Source organism: Corvus cornix, chromosome 12 (assembly GCF_000738735.6).
Source record: "Corvus cornix cornix isolate S_Up_H32 chromosome 12, ASM73873v5, whole genome shotgun sequence".
Classification (NCBI taxonomy): Eukaryota; Metazoa; Chordata; class Aves; order Passeriformes; family Corvidae; genus Corvus; species Corvus cornix.
Genome location: NC_046342.1, coordinates 20,721,555 through 20,738,628, shown reverse-complemented (window position 1 = coordinate 20,738,628; position 17,074 = coordinate 20,721,555). Strand labels below are relative to the sequence as shown.

Sequence of the window (17,074 nt, the reverse complement as noted above, 5' to 3'; positions counted from 1 at the left end):
TAGGGGAAGGCTGTGACTTTGCTGATGAGGAGTAGAAATCTGCCATACTTGAGCAGCAAACTGGTGCTAGCCAGGAACAGAAATATGGTCCCTGGAAAAACTGAAGTAATTTTTACTCTGAGCAATGCTATGTCCATGTCCCACTTTCTGCCAGCATTGAATGTGTGCAGGACAGATGAGTCTTACCCAAAGTAAGACTGCCTGAACTAAAGCGGACGTGGAGGCCTGGGTTAGCAGTGTTGGGGACTGAGGGAGGCGAAGACATGCTGATGGTGGCTGCAGCCCCTCTCAGCAGCCAAGATGCTGCAGTAAGGGACATAGGTTTCTCTTTTCCTCTCCATCAACCTCATTTGTGAACTTGATGAGAATTTTCTTAGGTGGAGATGGCATCTTTTAAATATGTGAGTTTCTGGTGATCCTTAAGTGTGAAGGGCTTTGATATACCCCAAACCTGGAAGAGTTCATGGTCAGGTTAGATGAGGCTTGAGGCAACCTGGTCTAGTGGAAGGTGTCCCTGCCTACAAGAGCGGGGTGGAATAAGATGATGTGTGAAATGCCCCCCTGGTCAGTGACAGGACAGCTGCTGGGCTGTTCTGCAGGAGGTGCAGCTGTGGCGGTGCTGGGGCGGTTCGGCCCCGGTGCGGCGGGGTCTGGCTCGGAGCTGCCGGGCCGCACAGCGGCGCTCCGGCCCGCAGGGGGCGCTGCGGGGCCGCGCTGGGGGCACCGCCCGGGCTGATGGAGAACGCCCGGGACACGCCGCGGGAGCTGGGGAATTTCATAACCCGCGGGAAGAGGACTCAAACACTTCTTGACTCCAGTGCTGTTTCCTGTAGGACCCCACACCCTGCTGTATGCAGAGACCTGGGGCTCGCTGTCATGAATTCAGAACACTGAGGCATCTTTAAGTGTTTTATTTTGAAATAAATATAAAATAAGCTGAAAGGGTTGATCCTGAGAATGTGTAGGTTTCAAGACATAAAATTTCAATCTTAAAAACTTTCTGCAGTAAGAAAATGTCTCTTCTGTTGGTTATCTCAAACGGTCCCTATGTAAAAGGTGAAGTTATCAGGAAGATGCCTTTCTGTTCATTTACAGGTGTCAAGCATTGGTGTAAAATTCATACATACGTATTTCTTCTAGCTTTATATGGTGCTGAAAGATAATTTTTTTTAAAAACTGCTAAAAACTGTGAATTTGATATACAAGCAATAAGATGTAGAAGATCTCCATGAGAGGGATATTAAAACAAAAAATTCTATTCTTACTGGGCATTTTTAAAAAGAAAATTAGTTATGAGATATTTTGTACCAAAGATTAATTCTAATTGTGTTTTGTGTTCTCATGAAAGGATATCAGTCAGAGGCACTAGTTCATTACGTCAAGTTCATTTTAAATTTGAAAATAAAATTTGGCGCCTTTTACTGAAATCTTGATTTTCTCCATCATATTCTTGAATAAAACCAGAAGAATTCACCAATTAAGCTATTACACAGGAATGAATTGCTGTAGGAAGGTAATATTAGGGGGGAAAAAAGTGACAATAGTCTAGCAACAGGGGCTTAAGGCAAAGAGCTGCATGTGTCTCTGTTCAGAGCAGGAGCCATTCATTAACTGTGAAGATCATAAGCATCAGTTTGGAAATGCTGAGTGTGAGGCCTTGGCTCCAGAGACAAAGGAGAATGTTGCTATCATCAATTTTGCTAATCTGACAGTCCCATCTCAGTCTGATGTGGATAATATCCCAGCCAAACTGGCTCCATTCCTTATCTGTATCTGTCTGACCCAGACTCTGAGCCACAGGAGCCTGGTGGGGAAAGGAGAGCTAAGTGTCTGTGGAGGAAATGAGGCGCCCTGTGTCCCAGGTGCAGGACAGGGGAGGTACCAGGTAGTCCTTGGGACCTTGGGCACCAAGCCCAGCGGATGAGAGGCTGATTACCCAGAGCCATTGATATCTGCTGTCAGGTAGCATGGAAGCAGGGAGGTTTGGATGCAGCAGATAAGGTACCAGGGCCAACTGGCTGCCCAGGCTCCAGTGTTTTACTCCAGTGCTCTCGTGGACTCCCACACTGCACCAGTGACTGACTGCATGTGTGCACACACTCGTACTCTCACACCCTCTCACACTCTCTCGCAGTCCCACACAATCTCTCACACACTCTTACACTCTCCTTCTCATCTCACACACATTGGCCCCGTTGGTCTCTGCAGAAGTAGGCACGTGAGCTTTCCTGGCACACAAGCTGTTCAAGGTGGTGGTATGGATTTTCTGCAGTAGGAATTGAATGGTGTGCATGAGGCTTCTGAATATAGCCAAACTGCAGAACAAGAAGTACTGACCCAGTTCAGGGAGGAGGAGGATGCAGCTGCTAGATGCAGAATCCCCTGAGCATCTGGTGTCTCCTCTGCTAGTACAAGGAGGTGTTTCTAGTGTCCCAGTCCCTTTAGTTTTCTGTGCTGTCAGCTCCACATGGTCATTACAAAACTGAGGCCTGGTAACTGAGTAATGTACTTTCTATATATTTCAAAAAAAGGAGAGCATTTTGAAAAGGGGTCCAAGTTCTGGCAGGGAATACTTCTGTACAGAACATGTCTGCGTTCAATACCCCTGAGTTACCCCTGACTGGGCAGAATGCTACGAAATCCTGCTCTTGTTTCACAGCTGGGGTTTTGGTGCTGAAGAATGCATCTATTGATGTTACTTTTGGATGACAGTTATAAGATAAGCACCTCTGTTTAATCTTCTTTTAACTTTCCCTTCAAGGTCTATTTAGAGAACCACGCTGACCCTTCTCGTAACCTTCCTTGGCCCAGCTGCAAATGTCTCCTCTATCCTCCAGATCACCCGATGACTTTAAAAATAGGCTAGAAACATTTTCCTTAACAAGGCAGATATTCTGGCCTTAAGGCACCTTCATTTTTCTACAAGACTATGCAATCATGCATGATAGTGACCTGTCCTTACCTAGTACATGCCATTGGGAGGGATTTTATATGGAGTCAATGCACAACTGATTCCTAACAGGTACGCACCATACCCATACATACTGTGCCATCTGGGGCCCCAGATTTGTCGTAGCTGGAGCATGCTATGGGATCCCTTTTAGCCACTGTGCCAGTACTTGCTACCCAGTGCAAGCAAGGCCTGCTAGTGAGCAGCACAGTCCTGGATAATCCAGCACTGATACTGAGTCAAGACTCATCAGGGACATGCTCTGGCATGGGAGCTGTTCCTGATCCAGTAATTTTGCTGTTATTGAGAAACTATTTTCCTGTGTAGGTAAGGCCATGTACTAGAGATATCAATGCCATGGCCGTTTCAGTGTAGTGCAAAATGGAAGCCTTACTTTTGCATGCAGGAGCCAATTACAAAATGAGTTGGAAATAAAATCCTAAGAAGTCCAAAACTAAAATGCTGAGACAGGACTACATGAGAAACAGACTTATTTCTAGAGATTTTGAGCTCCTCATTGTGTTTGGGGTTTTCAGTTTACCTCCTCTGTTTATGAACATCCTGGCAGCTGCCTGAGCCCATATGTTGAGAGCTGGGCCCATCTGCACAGCACAGGCTGGCACTGTGTCCTGGCTGCTGGACCCCTGCAGCCCCCCCCGGAGCATTGCTGCAAACCGAGGTTTGCAATTTACTGTTCTGCAGGATTGTACTCTGTCCATCACTCACCGGTGCTGTGAGGGGAGGAAGAACACTTTCAGGATCCCAAAGTCGCTCTTATCACGGCATTTGAAGAACTGCAAAATGTACCAGTTTTACCACACATCTTTATTGCATATTTGTGGCGGGAACACAGAAATACTTTCTTGAATTATTTTCTAGTGATTGCAGCGGGGTCTTCTGTGCTGATTCCCGGGGCAGAGTTGACGCTCCCGTGCCACAGCATGCGAAGGGAGCGGGAGCTGCGCGGGGTCCACGTCCGGTGGGGCTCGGCGGGAGCGCTGGGACGGGGTCGCCCTTCACGGGGGGCCCCGGGGTGGGCGCAGCGCTCGCCAGACCCCCTCAGGGCCGGGCCTCGCCGGCGGCGGGGCGGTGCCGGGGCGGTGCCGGGGCGGTGCCGGGGCGGTGCCGGGGCGGTGCCGGGGCGGTGCCGGGGCGGTGCCGGGGCGGTGCCTGTGCCCGCCCCCCGCAGCGGCAGGCGGGAGCGCCGTGCCCCGCCCCGTCCTGTCCTGTCCTGTCCGGCCCGGCCCGGCCCGGCCCGGCCCGGCCTGGCCCAGCCCAGCCCAGCGCCGGGCTCCTCGGGGCAGTGCTGGGCCAGGACACGGTGCCGGCCCCGGCGCCCGAGGATGCGCAGCCCCCGCTGAGCGCCGCCGGCTGCCGCCCCTCGCCCGCCGCGCCCGCGCTGTCCGGCCCCACGGCGGACCATGGTGCAGCGCTTCAGCCTGCGTAGGCAGCTCTCGAAGGTGGGTGCGCCGCGGGTCCCGGCAGAGCCGCGCCCGGGCGGGGAGCGCCTCCGCCTTTGTTCGCGCCGGCATGGACACAAAGGCTCGGCCGGGGGGCGGGCGGGGGTCCGCCCGGGGCCGCTGGTACCGCAGCGATGCCGGTTATGGGGATCGGTGCAGCCTCGACGCTGGGCCAGGGGTACGTGGAAGGAGGCAGCGGAACTAACGGGTGTGCCCGAGAGGTGCCTGTGAGAGCGCTCACACGCGTGCTTTGTCCTGGGCAGAAGGTCCTTAGCGGTGTGAGCCGTTCCAGCGACACACCTGCAGGGACGGAGGAGCACGCCCTGCCCTGTGCAGGCTCAATAGCCCTCACTGGCAACACGGAGCTTCAGAACAAAGGAGTTGCCGTGTACGGGTTTTGCTGTTTAATAATTGAAAGTGTTCGAATTTATTTCAGGAAGCTGCTTTAAGAGAGAGAGTAGTTATCTATGTAGTCTTGCAGTTTGTCACTGAATCAATCCAATGCATGTAGTTGGAAAAACATTTGGAAAAACCCGTCCATGAATAAAAGCTGTGTAGGACACTGCAGGTACGAACAGTTCTAGAGCTGCCAGCACAGCCCTGTTTGTATATCACACCATTCCCAGTGAGCAGACTTGACTCTGGATGTAGGAGTTACATTATTGGACTCTTAAAAGGCAAGCTGAATTTTCACTTTACATTTAAGCTCTTCTTCTCTGTCCCCGCCCCCAACTCCCGTGTGTGTATTTGTAAAGGTTTTAAAATGCAGTCATCAGAATTCTAAAATGCTGTTGTCAGCATTTAAAATAGGTCAGAATTCACATCCTGCAAACTGCCTTGGGAAAAGCTACAGCTCTGCAATAATGTGGTATCTTCCTAATTTATTTGTAATTTTTTTTTAGTATCTCCTCATCTTAAAGAAACTGTTGTGGCCATTTTCAGGGAAAAGCAAAACTTGCATCTTTTAAGGGTTTGCCTTGTTACGTGTCAAGCTGTGTCTGTAAGCAGTAGAAGTCTCCACAGACACTCTGGAGTTTAATCTTCCCCTCAAAAGACACTTGATCTAGTTAGTAATGAGCTTTGTATCTAAGCTTTATTTGTGTAGGGCAGCCAAAATAGTTTAACATGAACTCATTTGGATAACTCCGTTATAATCCTTGTTTATTGAGGTGGGAAGAGTGATTTGGAAAAATGTTTGTACTGATTTTTTACTATAGGAGAACTGTGTTCAATTTGGTTTTCTGGCTCTCTCCATTTTTATGTTGTCTGACACAATTGTGTCTTGCACTGCATTAGCTCTGATTGTGTCAAACCTACTTTAAACAATTGTCTGGCCCTGACATATTCTTAACTGCTGTGTTTTAACTGTAAAAAGTTGCGTAACTCTTACAGTATGGTGAACCAAAGGGGAAAATGAGAGCTTGGTCTTTGTTTTAGGATTGTGTTTATCTCAGTTCAGATGTAGGATGAGAATTGCATCTCCCTGTCTCCTTGCTGTGCTTTAGATGGCACTGGGAAGTCCTGTGTGTTGGAGTCCTTGGGGGAAGGGGGGCAAATGGTGCTACAAAGCACCTTTCATTTGCTGGAAGGAAAGCATAGAAAATATGTATAATTTTGCTGATACCTTTATCAGCTGAAATGCAATGACTGACAGACTGTATAAAAATAAAACAGTACTTTATTAGTATTTCTTGTGTGAAAACCTTGGTTCTTTTATGGACGCTGACTTAGACTTCAGAGTTGGGAAGTCCTTTCATGGGACGTGGAGCACCTGCTCCTGGGGTGTGTCCACTTCTTGTGTGAAATTGGACATTATTAGATGGTGTGCCTATGTTATGCACCTGCAAGGTCAAAATTGCAGTTTCTAACCACATTTAATGATGGAGGCTTCAAATAGAATGGGACTGTGCATATTTGAGAGCTACAAACTGAAAAATGTTGCCACTAGTGCTTATAAAACTTGAGCAAAGAAAAAGTAGGACTTCATGCAGGAAGGAGAAATATGGCCTCATGACCCAGGCTTTAATCTCCAAGAGCTGATTTCCCTTTCCGTGGGGCTATTTGCACTGCATGGCTTCCATCAAATCATTTCAGCTTTCCCAGTCTCCATCTTCCTTCTATTAATGAGGTTAGTGCCTTTCTCTTATTTACATAATGGCTATCCAATTCTGAAGTACTGTTCTGGAGAGAGCTGTATAAGCATTTAACCATATCTTAATTCATGAAATGTTTGCATTTGATAACCAATTTGTATCAGGAATTTCAGGAAGTTTTACACAGACCTATCTTCAAGTATTACTTCTTATTTCATGTATACCAAATCACTGTTTATTATTTGTGAATTACTGCTTAAGTTCCATGTTAGTTTGCCGACTTAAATGTTTGCAACTGTTACAAATTTGAGTCAGCATTTATTGCACCTTTATGTTATGACTTAAAGGGAAAATACTTGATGGGTTTTTTTGAGTGGTTCAACAAACATCTTCCCCTGGCCAAATTTGGTTTGTTCACTTTGTCATCCTCTGGTTGTGTGGGAGGTCTCCATGCCTTTTCTTTTCTTCTTCTTTTTTTTCTTCTTTTTTTTTCATTTGTTTTCCCTTCCTCCTTAAGTATCCAAAGTGTTTTCAAAGTATTTTGGTTCAAACTGCTCTCTATCTTGTACTGTTTGGAAATCCTTGGAGGCCCTGCAGTTACTGTTGCCTGAGATCTCCAGAAGGGCTGTTGCTGATATGTTACATTTAGGGAAATTCCTCACTCTTGGGGTGATAGTACAAAACTGTATCCAGCTGTTACTCAACTTGAATTTGTTGAGATGTTTTACCTGGTTTTGTGAGAGGGGAATAATGGAGACAAATTGACAGTATTTGAGGATGGTTTTGTAAGGTATCATGCATCCCCTTTTTTTAAAGGTACTCCTTTCCTGGGAAAGATTCCAGTGAGCCAAGTAATTAAGTTCAATTTAAAGAAAGAAAAGGCCAAAAAAGGTAATTTTTGTGAACTGTGATTGATATTCCATTCATTTAACCAACACATTAAAATATTAATAATTTCAGGCCTAAGTCTTTTGCTCTCAAGTACAGTCTGGATTTATCAGCATCTGAACTATCTTTGTGTTGCCACTGGTGTGCATGGAGCTGCTTTATGGGAGAGGAGCTTCAGTGTGTTATGTTGATCTAACCTGGGAAGAGCTGAGCTAAAAGAAGCTCGCCTGTGCGAAGGTGACAGGGAGTGACTGGGCTTGGCAGCACAGGCTGCATTTCTCCTTGTCACTGATACAGGTAAAAAAACTTCTTCCTGCAGCGTTGCTGCAGCTTCCTCAGGGTCTCTTACCTCTTGAGTTGCGTGTAGTCTCAGGCAGATACAACAGGATAGAGTGTATCTGTTCGCTACCAAGTAACAGCTCTCCCGGAGTTCTCGCAGTCCTTACAGCCGATAACCAGTGTCGCTTGGCTGCAGTTAATAGCGAGGAAAAGTTAGAAGTAAGAGGAAGATTTGGAAATTTGATGCATTTCAACCCAATTCTCGTGTTTTACAGAGCAGCAGGCACACAGTTTCCCTGTGGCTCTTCAAATTTGCCCTCCTTGTGGAATTGGAGTGGCATTGTTGTACCCGTGGCTGAACAAGGCCAGTGGGGTAGTTGGATCTAATGGGATCTTCTGTAGAAGGACATACTCATTACCACATTGGTAGCTCAGTGGATTACCTTTAATTTAACCTTTTTCTCATGATAGAGGTGATGCAACTTACTGCTGGGGGCATCTGATAGAAGGTTGCTCACTTTCATAGCAGCCTTTGTTGTGTGCTGCAATTCTCTCCCAGGCACACCTCACCATAACTCAGGTGTGTGCCCTCCCTTGGGTCATGCAGGAGATTAGCTTCTCATAGTCAATGTAAGGGCAGTTATCCAGAAATTTCCTGTTGCTTCTAAGGGAAAGGTAGCATTGGGTTTGCTTGTGTTGGCTGTTTGAGTGCCCTATTATAGACAAGCCAACTGGAGCGTCTCAGTGTATCGCTCCTCACGTTACTTGGGTTTGAATCTGTTCCTGCAGATATTTTTCTCGGTGTACAGGCAAAAGGCTTGTCTACACAAGGCTGAAAGGTGGCAAGATGCAAACAGCTCTCTAAGCATTGCTGGCCATGCTGGTGTGGAATGAGTGACTAGAAATGCTGTGAACTTTTCTAGGCATGATGGGTTCTAAAGAAACTTCCACTGCATCATCTTGCTCAGAGGAACATGTGGAAGAATGTTATAGAGATATTATATTCATCTTACGAAGGGAAAATGGGCTTCTGGTGCTCTGACTGAACAATCTGGAGTATCAGGGTTCCTGAGGGGCTTGTTCTGTGCCAATGTAACAGCTCCATGAATGCCATGACACTGAGGAAATAAAATAGACTTGAAGCATCTTCCACATTGATATTTACAAGGGTCTATAGAACTACACCAGCAGAGATGTTAGAGATAGGATTTGGGAACTTCTCTTTGTGGAGAAAGCACTACTGGTAATCCAGAGAATCAGCCCTGTCCATGCCAGCTGGGGGTCTGGCAAATTGCATGTAATGGCTCTTTGCCAAATAGACCTATGATGTAAAAGGCTGTAAACACAGACTATAGGGCAATGCAGTTTACAGAAATGCATCTTTCCTTGTAATAATGAAATTCTACAGCTTATGGCAGTTTCCAGAAAATTATCGTACTTTATAATAGGTGTTTACATATGGCTGGATGGCAGTAACAATTGGAATTTCCTCACATCAGGGATCAAAAGAAGCATTACAATTGTTGGCATCTTTACTCTGAATTAGTTACCTTTAGGGGTCCTTTGTAGAGATTTTGGCTTGTGTAGAATTTGCCTCTTTCCCCTCAATTCCTTGTGACAAACCAGCTGGCTTTTTCCTCAGCCAGTATTTCTTCAGGGGCAGAGAAGAGTTTGCTCTCGTTTTGAAAGTCTTTCTGTTCTGGATGTGACAGTCAGTGATAAAGATGCACTTGTAAACTGGGTCCTTTCCAGAAGGAAAGGAAAAGCTCTTACACTGGAGGAAGGCCTCGGAAGTTCAAGGGAAATGAAATAATGGGAGCAAGAGGAGTTAGTTCTTAACATTTACATGATATCCAGTTTGGGACATCCTCTTGTGACAAAGAATGCAACAATGGCCTCCAAAATAATTCTTGTCAGAGATTAATTGTAAACAGTTGTGTTTGAGCAGAGAAGAGGATGTTTGAGGTTTCATTCATAGGATTTTGGTTGTTCAAAGATGGGATTTGCCTGTTCTTTCAGTAATACCTGCTCAGTGTTCCCAAAGTGGAGGGAGCTGACTTGCTCACCTTACAGCAACCTTTTCCTATGGACAAGAAAAGTAAAGGAGCAAGGTGGTTTTTTGATTTTGGGTGTTTGGTTGGTTGTTTTTGTTATTGTTGGGTTTGTTGGTTTTGTTTTTTCCTAACTTGAGACACAGTTTGGATCTCCCTGAGATCAACTGGTATTTGAATAGGGAGTTCAGCATAGAAAACATTTCCTTCTTGAGTTGTCAGCTTTGAGACAATTTAAAACGGGCAGGAAGAATTTCTAAGGAAATGAAGCAAGGTTTTTGTTCTTCAAAGATTTGCTGTGAAGGTTTTAGTATGCATGAAACAGAAAATTGTATTTAGATTTGAAATATGAGTAATAAAATGTTTAAACAGAATATTGTAAGTGCTGTTGTTTGAGTTTTGTGATAGGGCATTCAAAGGGCACACGCTTAGCAAGAATGAAATCCAAGATCACCAGAATGAATACTGAGTTTTGCTACAAAGGAGGTGTTGTGGTTTTTTTCCTGGAGTGCTGTTGGTAAATGTTACACTGCAGAAAAATATTTTCTCTGCATTATCTGCACATTTTGTGGTCTTACTTAACTCTTGGAAGCCTGTGAACACTGAAGTCATGTTCAGAAAATCTGTAACTAGTAAAAGTCTCCATTCTAGAATCACTAACTTCTCCCAAAGAAAAGGAATTTGAAGGAATGCTTAAGTTAGCACAGGATGGCCTTTGTGCAGGCACGGTTTGTGCTTGCTCAGGCACGTCTGTCTCAGAAGTGCACTGAAACCCACTGCCTTACACTGTGGTGTGAAATGTCCCAGGGTCCTGTTGGTGATGAACAAAAACTTACAGAGGAAAGAAATATTCTATCATCAGAAATAAATTATTTCAGCCTGCTGACTTTGGCAACAGGAGCAGAGGAAATAAAGAGCTTCAGGTTAATGGGGAGGCAGTGTCCCAGTGGAGCCTGAACTGCAAAGCATGTGCAGGTGCAGAACTGGTGCCCAAAGGTCATTGGTGTTTGGAACTGCTGTATTGGAGTGGGACTAAAGTTTCTTTTCTGCCCACCAAAAAGAATATAGGATTTTATTCGTTTGCATGAAAAGTAAAGAGGAAGAAGAAAATACTGCTTTTCATGCCAGCAGAGAGCGAAAAAGCTAAAGACTGTGCAAAGAAGTCACTGTGCTGTTGTAGATTTAAAATAATTGGGTCGCAGACTGCTGGGCAAGGAGTTTTCTTGGCCACTGCGGTTCAGTCACAGTGCACATAGTGTGGCTGAATCTCCTGCTTCTCCAGACCCACGTGAGGAGTCCCTGGATTCCCCTACAACGCAGCATGGAATACTAGCAGGACTTGGGCACCACAGAGCTGTTGTGGCCTCAGTGCTACAGATTTCTCCAAGCAAATGCCTGTGGTGTGGTTGGCCAGCAAAACCAGAAAGCTGATTGCTGCAGGTTTTTAGTTTCAGAACTCATTAGCTGTCGTTCATCTGTTTTTCACACTGAACATAATATAAACATCTGCTTTAAGGAGAAATCCTTCCTATGTAGAGTGTGGTTGTTGGGGTCTGGTTTGAAGGGGCACTTGTTCTTCTGTTCCAAATATTCTCAAAACTATTGGGATATGTTGATCTTTTCTAGTTCTTCACTAACTACTTTATTTCTACATAGTCTTTGTGAGTTTTCTTATGTAAAATACCATGAGAATGTCTTCATTCATTGTGTGGGAAAAACTGTGGAGAACTGTGAGGGACAGTAGGTCAACTTCAGCATTTCAATGACAGCCTGTGCCAGTGGGTTTATCATCCCTCTGTATTGATGGAGGCAGGAGAATTGTGAAGATTCAAAGAGGATCCTTTTACATGACCCTAGACTTAATTATTTTGTTAGATATTTAAAAGTCAGGACTGTGCTATGTTTCATGTTATCCTAATACTGGTAGAATTCCGGAAATACGGAACTTGCTACTACTGCTCAGAAATGCAGAGAGTGGACCTCGCTGCAGGTGTCACTGGAGAGCCGCTGGAATTTAGTCAGCCAAATGTTTATTGTTTAACTGTTGTTAAATACTGAAATTGTATCCTTTCAGGGTAATGGAAGGGATAAACTTTACGCTGTTCTGCTTTTAACTAAGGAAGCTCCTGCACTAGGTACTGTGCAGTCTGTACGTGCTGCTTTGCTGCTGTTGCCCTATGTTTGTGTGGGTTTTTTGGGGTGCCCATTAGCTGGCCGTGCTGCAGAAGTGCTCTTGGGGCCGTGGTCAGGTTCGTGCTGACAGCTGGACAGGATTGGGTTACCAGGGACTGTGTGTTCCAGCAGAGGCCAAGGAACTTGGCTTTCCCTGCTGGTACCAGGCTCATTCCCATGGGCCCTGGCTGCTTGGATTTGGGAAGATGATGTGCCTCTCCTGGTGTGCTGGTGAGGCTTCTTAGTAAGCTTGGGGGAAGCTGGGTAGAAGAGAGACCCGAGTGCCAGCTCAGCTGCTTGTCTGCTGCCCCATGCAGAAACTGAGAAGCTCTGACTGATGTGGCATGGAATGAACACTTGGTGGAGTTTGTGCAGCTTTGCAGTGCCAGGGCTTTATAGTGTTAGCAAATGCACACGTGCTGCAGTGCACTCGGCCTGACTGCTCAGGCTGTTCTGTAGTTTCCAGATGTTGTGCCTGGATTCTTGTCACAGTTCATCTAATGGAAAATTTTTAGTGTACTTGGACATGTCTCAATGATCATCCTCCTCTTACCTGCTTATGTCCTGGCCCAGCATGGCCAGGTTCCATTCACAGTGTTTCTTACAAAATGGTTTTGTTAATTCATCCATCTGGAAAATGATCTTGTATTTTTTTAAACTTACAGAATTAATAGTTTTAGCAAGGTAAAGGGAAATTTGACATTATTTAACTTCCACGTTTAGAGAGAAAAAGTGTTTAAGGTTATTAAGATTTGTTGAAGGGCAGCCTTCCAGTGCCTAAAGGGGTTCCAAGAGAGCTGGAGAGGGACCTTGGACAAGAGCATAACGTGTCAGGACAAAGGGGAATGACTTCCCTCTGACAGAGGACAGGGTTAGGTGGGAGATTGGGAAGAAATTCTTGGCTATGAGGGTGGTAAGGACCTGGCACATGTTGCCCAGAGAAGCTGCCCCTGACAGGGGGTTGGGATTAGATGGTCTTTAAGATCCAATTCAACCCAAACTGTTTTGTGATTCTATGAAATGCTAAGAAGATTTGAAAATAAAAACTTGACTCTGTGAAATACGAGCAGTTTGGACAATAATGCAAGGTTTGTATTATCATAAAGACTGCATTTTACATGTAGCTGTTAAAAAACCATACATATACTTTTTAAAAACCTCACTGTGCATCAGCTGCTCTCTGTCCCTCTGTCTAACTCTGTCTTTCTGGTCACTGAGGATCGCTGGTCTAGAGTTCGTTCTGCTGCCTTCTGAGTAAACCTGATTTCTAGATTAAATGACTTTTCTGTTCCAGGAGGTAATTAACCTGGGGGATTAAATAGCCAGTATGTAGAGAACGGTGTTGATGACTTGGCAGCATTTCAGCTAGAGGCTTGCTGCTCAGTGCTGTAAACCTTATTGTTATTCATTTATTTGCTGAAAAATTAGCAAACAGTATTTCTATCCCAATTTTTATAAATGGCAGTAAATTGCTTTACCTACTTTGTTATGCCACGGAGAAGGAACACTTGATTATTCAAGTGGCTCAGTGGATATTTTGACTGAAACTCCATCTGCCAGTGCAGAAATTAGTTCTATTTTTAACAATGTGAGACACTCTGCAGCAATTATTTGGCTGAGGTGCTTATGAGGGGGTATTTTCATGCACTGCTCTGGACTGTCTTCTGAGTGAAGTTTATGTTTTGTCCTCTGTGGGTACTCTTTGTTGTCTTACAACAGCTGTTTTCAGCTAATCAATGACAGTTGTCATTAAAAATGTGTGGGAATAGTCCTGTCAGGAAGCAGAAAAACAACTAGGTACTTTCAGAAAAGTTTTATTGCCTACTTTGAGGCCACGTTTTGGGATGGAGAGAGTCGTGGGGCAGTCAGGACAGGAGAAGGCAGGACAGCGAGTGCTGCCTGTCAGTAGGTCCCTGCTGTGCTTGTGTGTGATTCCCTCCGTGACAGCAGTGCCAAGGATTGCACAGCTGGAAAAGAGAGACGGTGGTTTTGGTGGGATTTGCTGTGCAACTCCAACTGTACTCTTTGGTTGCTGAACACTAGTTCCAGTAAGCTGGGTTAGTGAAACATGCTCTACTGGAACTCTTCACTTATCTTGGGTGATGTTACTGAAAGGTCAGGGAACGGCTCCGGCAGCAGCTGTGAGCAGGACAGTGATATAGAGCTGGGATGGCACAGACAGGTGCTGCCTGGGGGGAAGGAGCAGCTATCGGCCAAGGAAGACCCTGCCTTTGCTGTTTTGTTTCTAAGATATTGATTAGAAGTAGTGGAAGTCCTATGAGCTTATTTTCTCTATGAGCTAATTGCCACAGCAACAAATTTCACTTTAGCCCAGTATGGGGTTTGTATGTTTGTTAGTTCGGGTTATGTCCGTGGCACTGCCAGACAGCCACAAAGCCTTTTGGAGCAGCCTGTGCAGAGAGCGTTTGTGTGCACAGGGAGCTGTTGTGGGTGCAGGTGGGGTTTTGGCAGCGTGCTGTCCTGGTGGGCAGTTAGTGACTGGTGTCCCAGTCTGGCAGGACTCTGCAGCTGTGAATGCTGTTTAGTGGTGATTTGGAGAGGTGACCCAGTCACCTGTGGCAGCACTGTGATCCAGGTGGGACCTTACCTTCCATCTGAGTGGTCATAAAGACAAAATATTAGGCAGAGCCTGTGTGGTAAACTAAGAATGAATGAATGTGTCTTGGGATCAATGTGTGATTACAGTAAACCCTAGAAATGTACCAACCTGAGTTAGACTACAGCCTCCTGAATTAATTTTTACCAATTTTTTTAGAACATACTTTGAGTTAACCTAGATTGAGACAGGTGAAAATTTTAAATTTTAACAAAGAAAAAAAAAAGAGGTAGTCACAAGAAAGGACTTGCCTTCCAAATATTCAGCAGAATAAAAACTTAAACCAGTGTGAAAGGAAGGAATAACATGTTAATTCTGATGCATTGTAGGGTTATCAGCGAGGTATCCACTATGGTAACTTCTGCAAAGGTTCATGCTCTAAGTATGGATTTAGAGCGTATGAGTCCTGGAACTACCTGTGCTCTTGCTGAACAAGAAGATAGGACAAGGTTCCCTTTAAAAACTGGTAATAGTTACTGATTAGCTGATAGGGACTTCTGTCAGAACAAAAGGTGTGCTCTCACTACCTAAACTGGAAGTGCATTTATTTCTCCAAAACTGTAAGCCCAAGTGAGGTAGCAGTTAAGTCAGAAAACCAGGCTCGTGTTCTGGCACTGGGGGATGGCAGAAGGAGCAGTACAAGATTTATCCTTTTTAAACCCATCTCTTGTTGTTACCGGCTTTTTGAAGTATTTCTGCAGTTCTTGCACCTTTTTCATTGTCCTGCCTTTAAAGAAGGCCTTTGCAGATGTTGCTGTTGAGCAGGGTTGCTGCGTAAATGTAGAACTCAAGCAGTGGGAGTGGTTGGTAGATTGGTGTTGGGGGGTGCATCCTGGTGGGCCACCCTAGGGACAGTATGTGACAGAGCAGACCTCCCTTGAAACAGCATCATCATAATCAGGTCAGATTGCTACTAAGCAGGTAGTTATTACAGTTCCAGAGAGTGTGCTCATGTACCTTATCCATGTTTGTGACCTAAGATCCATGAGGGAAATACGGTGTAGTGTCTCTTAGACTTGGTGTTCACCTGTTTTCCTTGGATGACCATGGTAGTGCCAGCCAGGCTGATTAGTAATTAACAGAATATAATCTGTGTGAAAACATGCTCAGTGAAAAAATTCACATCTCTTTAACTTTCTTTTTAAGGCTAGATCTGTTATGAATAGATGGTCAACACAGTTGTCTGCCTGCAAGGCAGTACTCTGTGAGGACGTTCTCTCACCTCTTCTTCCCCAGAGGAATACATTGTCTAGATCACCACCCAGCGGTTTCCCAAAACATACAGGGTCTGTTTGCTGTGCTTACTCCAGGCATAAAATAGAAGCCTCATCTTAAAGTGTTTTCCCTGGTTCTCACCTGGGATCTGTTCAGCACCTTGTGCTTTGTGGCTCTGCGTGTGGTTTCCTCCTGCTCCCCGGGAGAGCCTCGTCTCTGTCCTGCTGGAGGGAGGGAGCAGGTGCACTGTGGCTTTTAGCCGTTTCCAATCTGACAGCTTCTGTTTTGCTCTGGTTCCTGACTGGTACAGGGCACCCACTGCAGGATACCAGCCAGGTGACAGGTGTTTCATCTGTCTCATACAGGACTGCAAAATGCACAAGGTGTCTGTGCTGCCTTCAGCAGGGCAGGGGTTGGATTTGTCTGCAGTTGACTCCTTAACCTGTAACAGGAGCCTCAGCAATCTCCTGTGGCAGGTTGCAGATGAAGACATCTTGAGGTTGCACCTTGGCCCAGAGCTGTAGAAGAGGTGTAAAGCGTGTCCTTCAGTGCAGCAGTACTCCCCTTGGAATAAAATGTGAGGTGTTTTTCTGTTCAAGAGTATGTTGCAGTTTTGCTATTTTTTTTTTAAATAAACTTCCAAGACTGTTGCCAGCAGAGCTATTTTGCTTTTTGGTTTTATTATTCTCCAGAAAAGTAGACTCTCACTTGAGATGTGTTCCTGACAAGGGTCAGGGATGAAGTATTTTTAGCAGCCTCGGTGGCTCTGCTGCAGTGCATTCATGCCTTGCTTGTTCAGGGTTGCAGTTGCTTTTTCAAACATGCATTTGGGGCTCCTGCCAAGACACCCAGGGCACTACAGCATCGTGTTACAAGGTCTTGCTTTGTGCAGGCAGAGCTCAACCCAGCAGGGCTGGCTCTGGGCTCTGCCAGCGCAGCTCTGTGGTACAGCGTGTTTGGCCAGTGGAGGGGTGCTGGGGGTCACACTGCATGCTGCCCTCACCGCACGCTCAGGATGGAGGACTTGCTGCCTGCCTCTGGAACCGTACGTCCTGGGTCTTTCTCCTTTCTTGGATCTCAGCTGTACTGGGGTTGTGGATCTGGCTAGTTTGCTGGGCAAAGTCCTGGGTCACCACTCAACACCCAGGTTCTGCACCTCTGTTTGCTGTTGGTGATGCTGCTGGAGTTTGCTTTTAAAAAATCAGTCAGCAAGCTGCTGTGTGTTGTGACACTGAGGGAATGAAATCAAGTGTCTACTGTCCATCCTCTCATCAGAGTGATTTAAGTTTTTTCTGCCACTGTTGCTCCACAGCAAGCAATCTTTGTGGCCCAGCTTGTGCTCAGCATTA

The 17,074-nt window shown here is 45.6% G+C and overlaps 1 protein-coding gene across 6 annotated transcripts in view; it reads left to right on the top strand.

Annotated features, from left to right (window-relative positions):
- Nucleotides 1-17,074, top strand: part of TMCC1 (transmembrane and coiled-coil domain family 1) — an 80,962-nt gene that overhangs the window by 25,687 nt on the left and 38,201 nt on the right. Inside the window, exon 1 of one of the 6 annotated variants that reach the window (XM_039558857.1) lies at nucleotides 4,357-4,410. The exons of the other annotated variants lie outside the window; for them this stretch is intronic. Coding sequence (XP_039414791.1) covers nucleotides 4,372-4,410 — 39 coding nt within the window. The 5' untranslated portion in view covers nucleotides 4,357-4,371. Of the gene's footprint in view, nucleotides 1-4,356; nucleotides 4,411-17,074 lie in introns of those variants that run through there. 6 annotated transcript variants of the gene reach the window in all.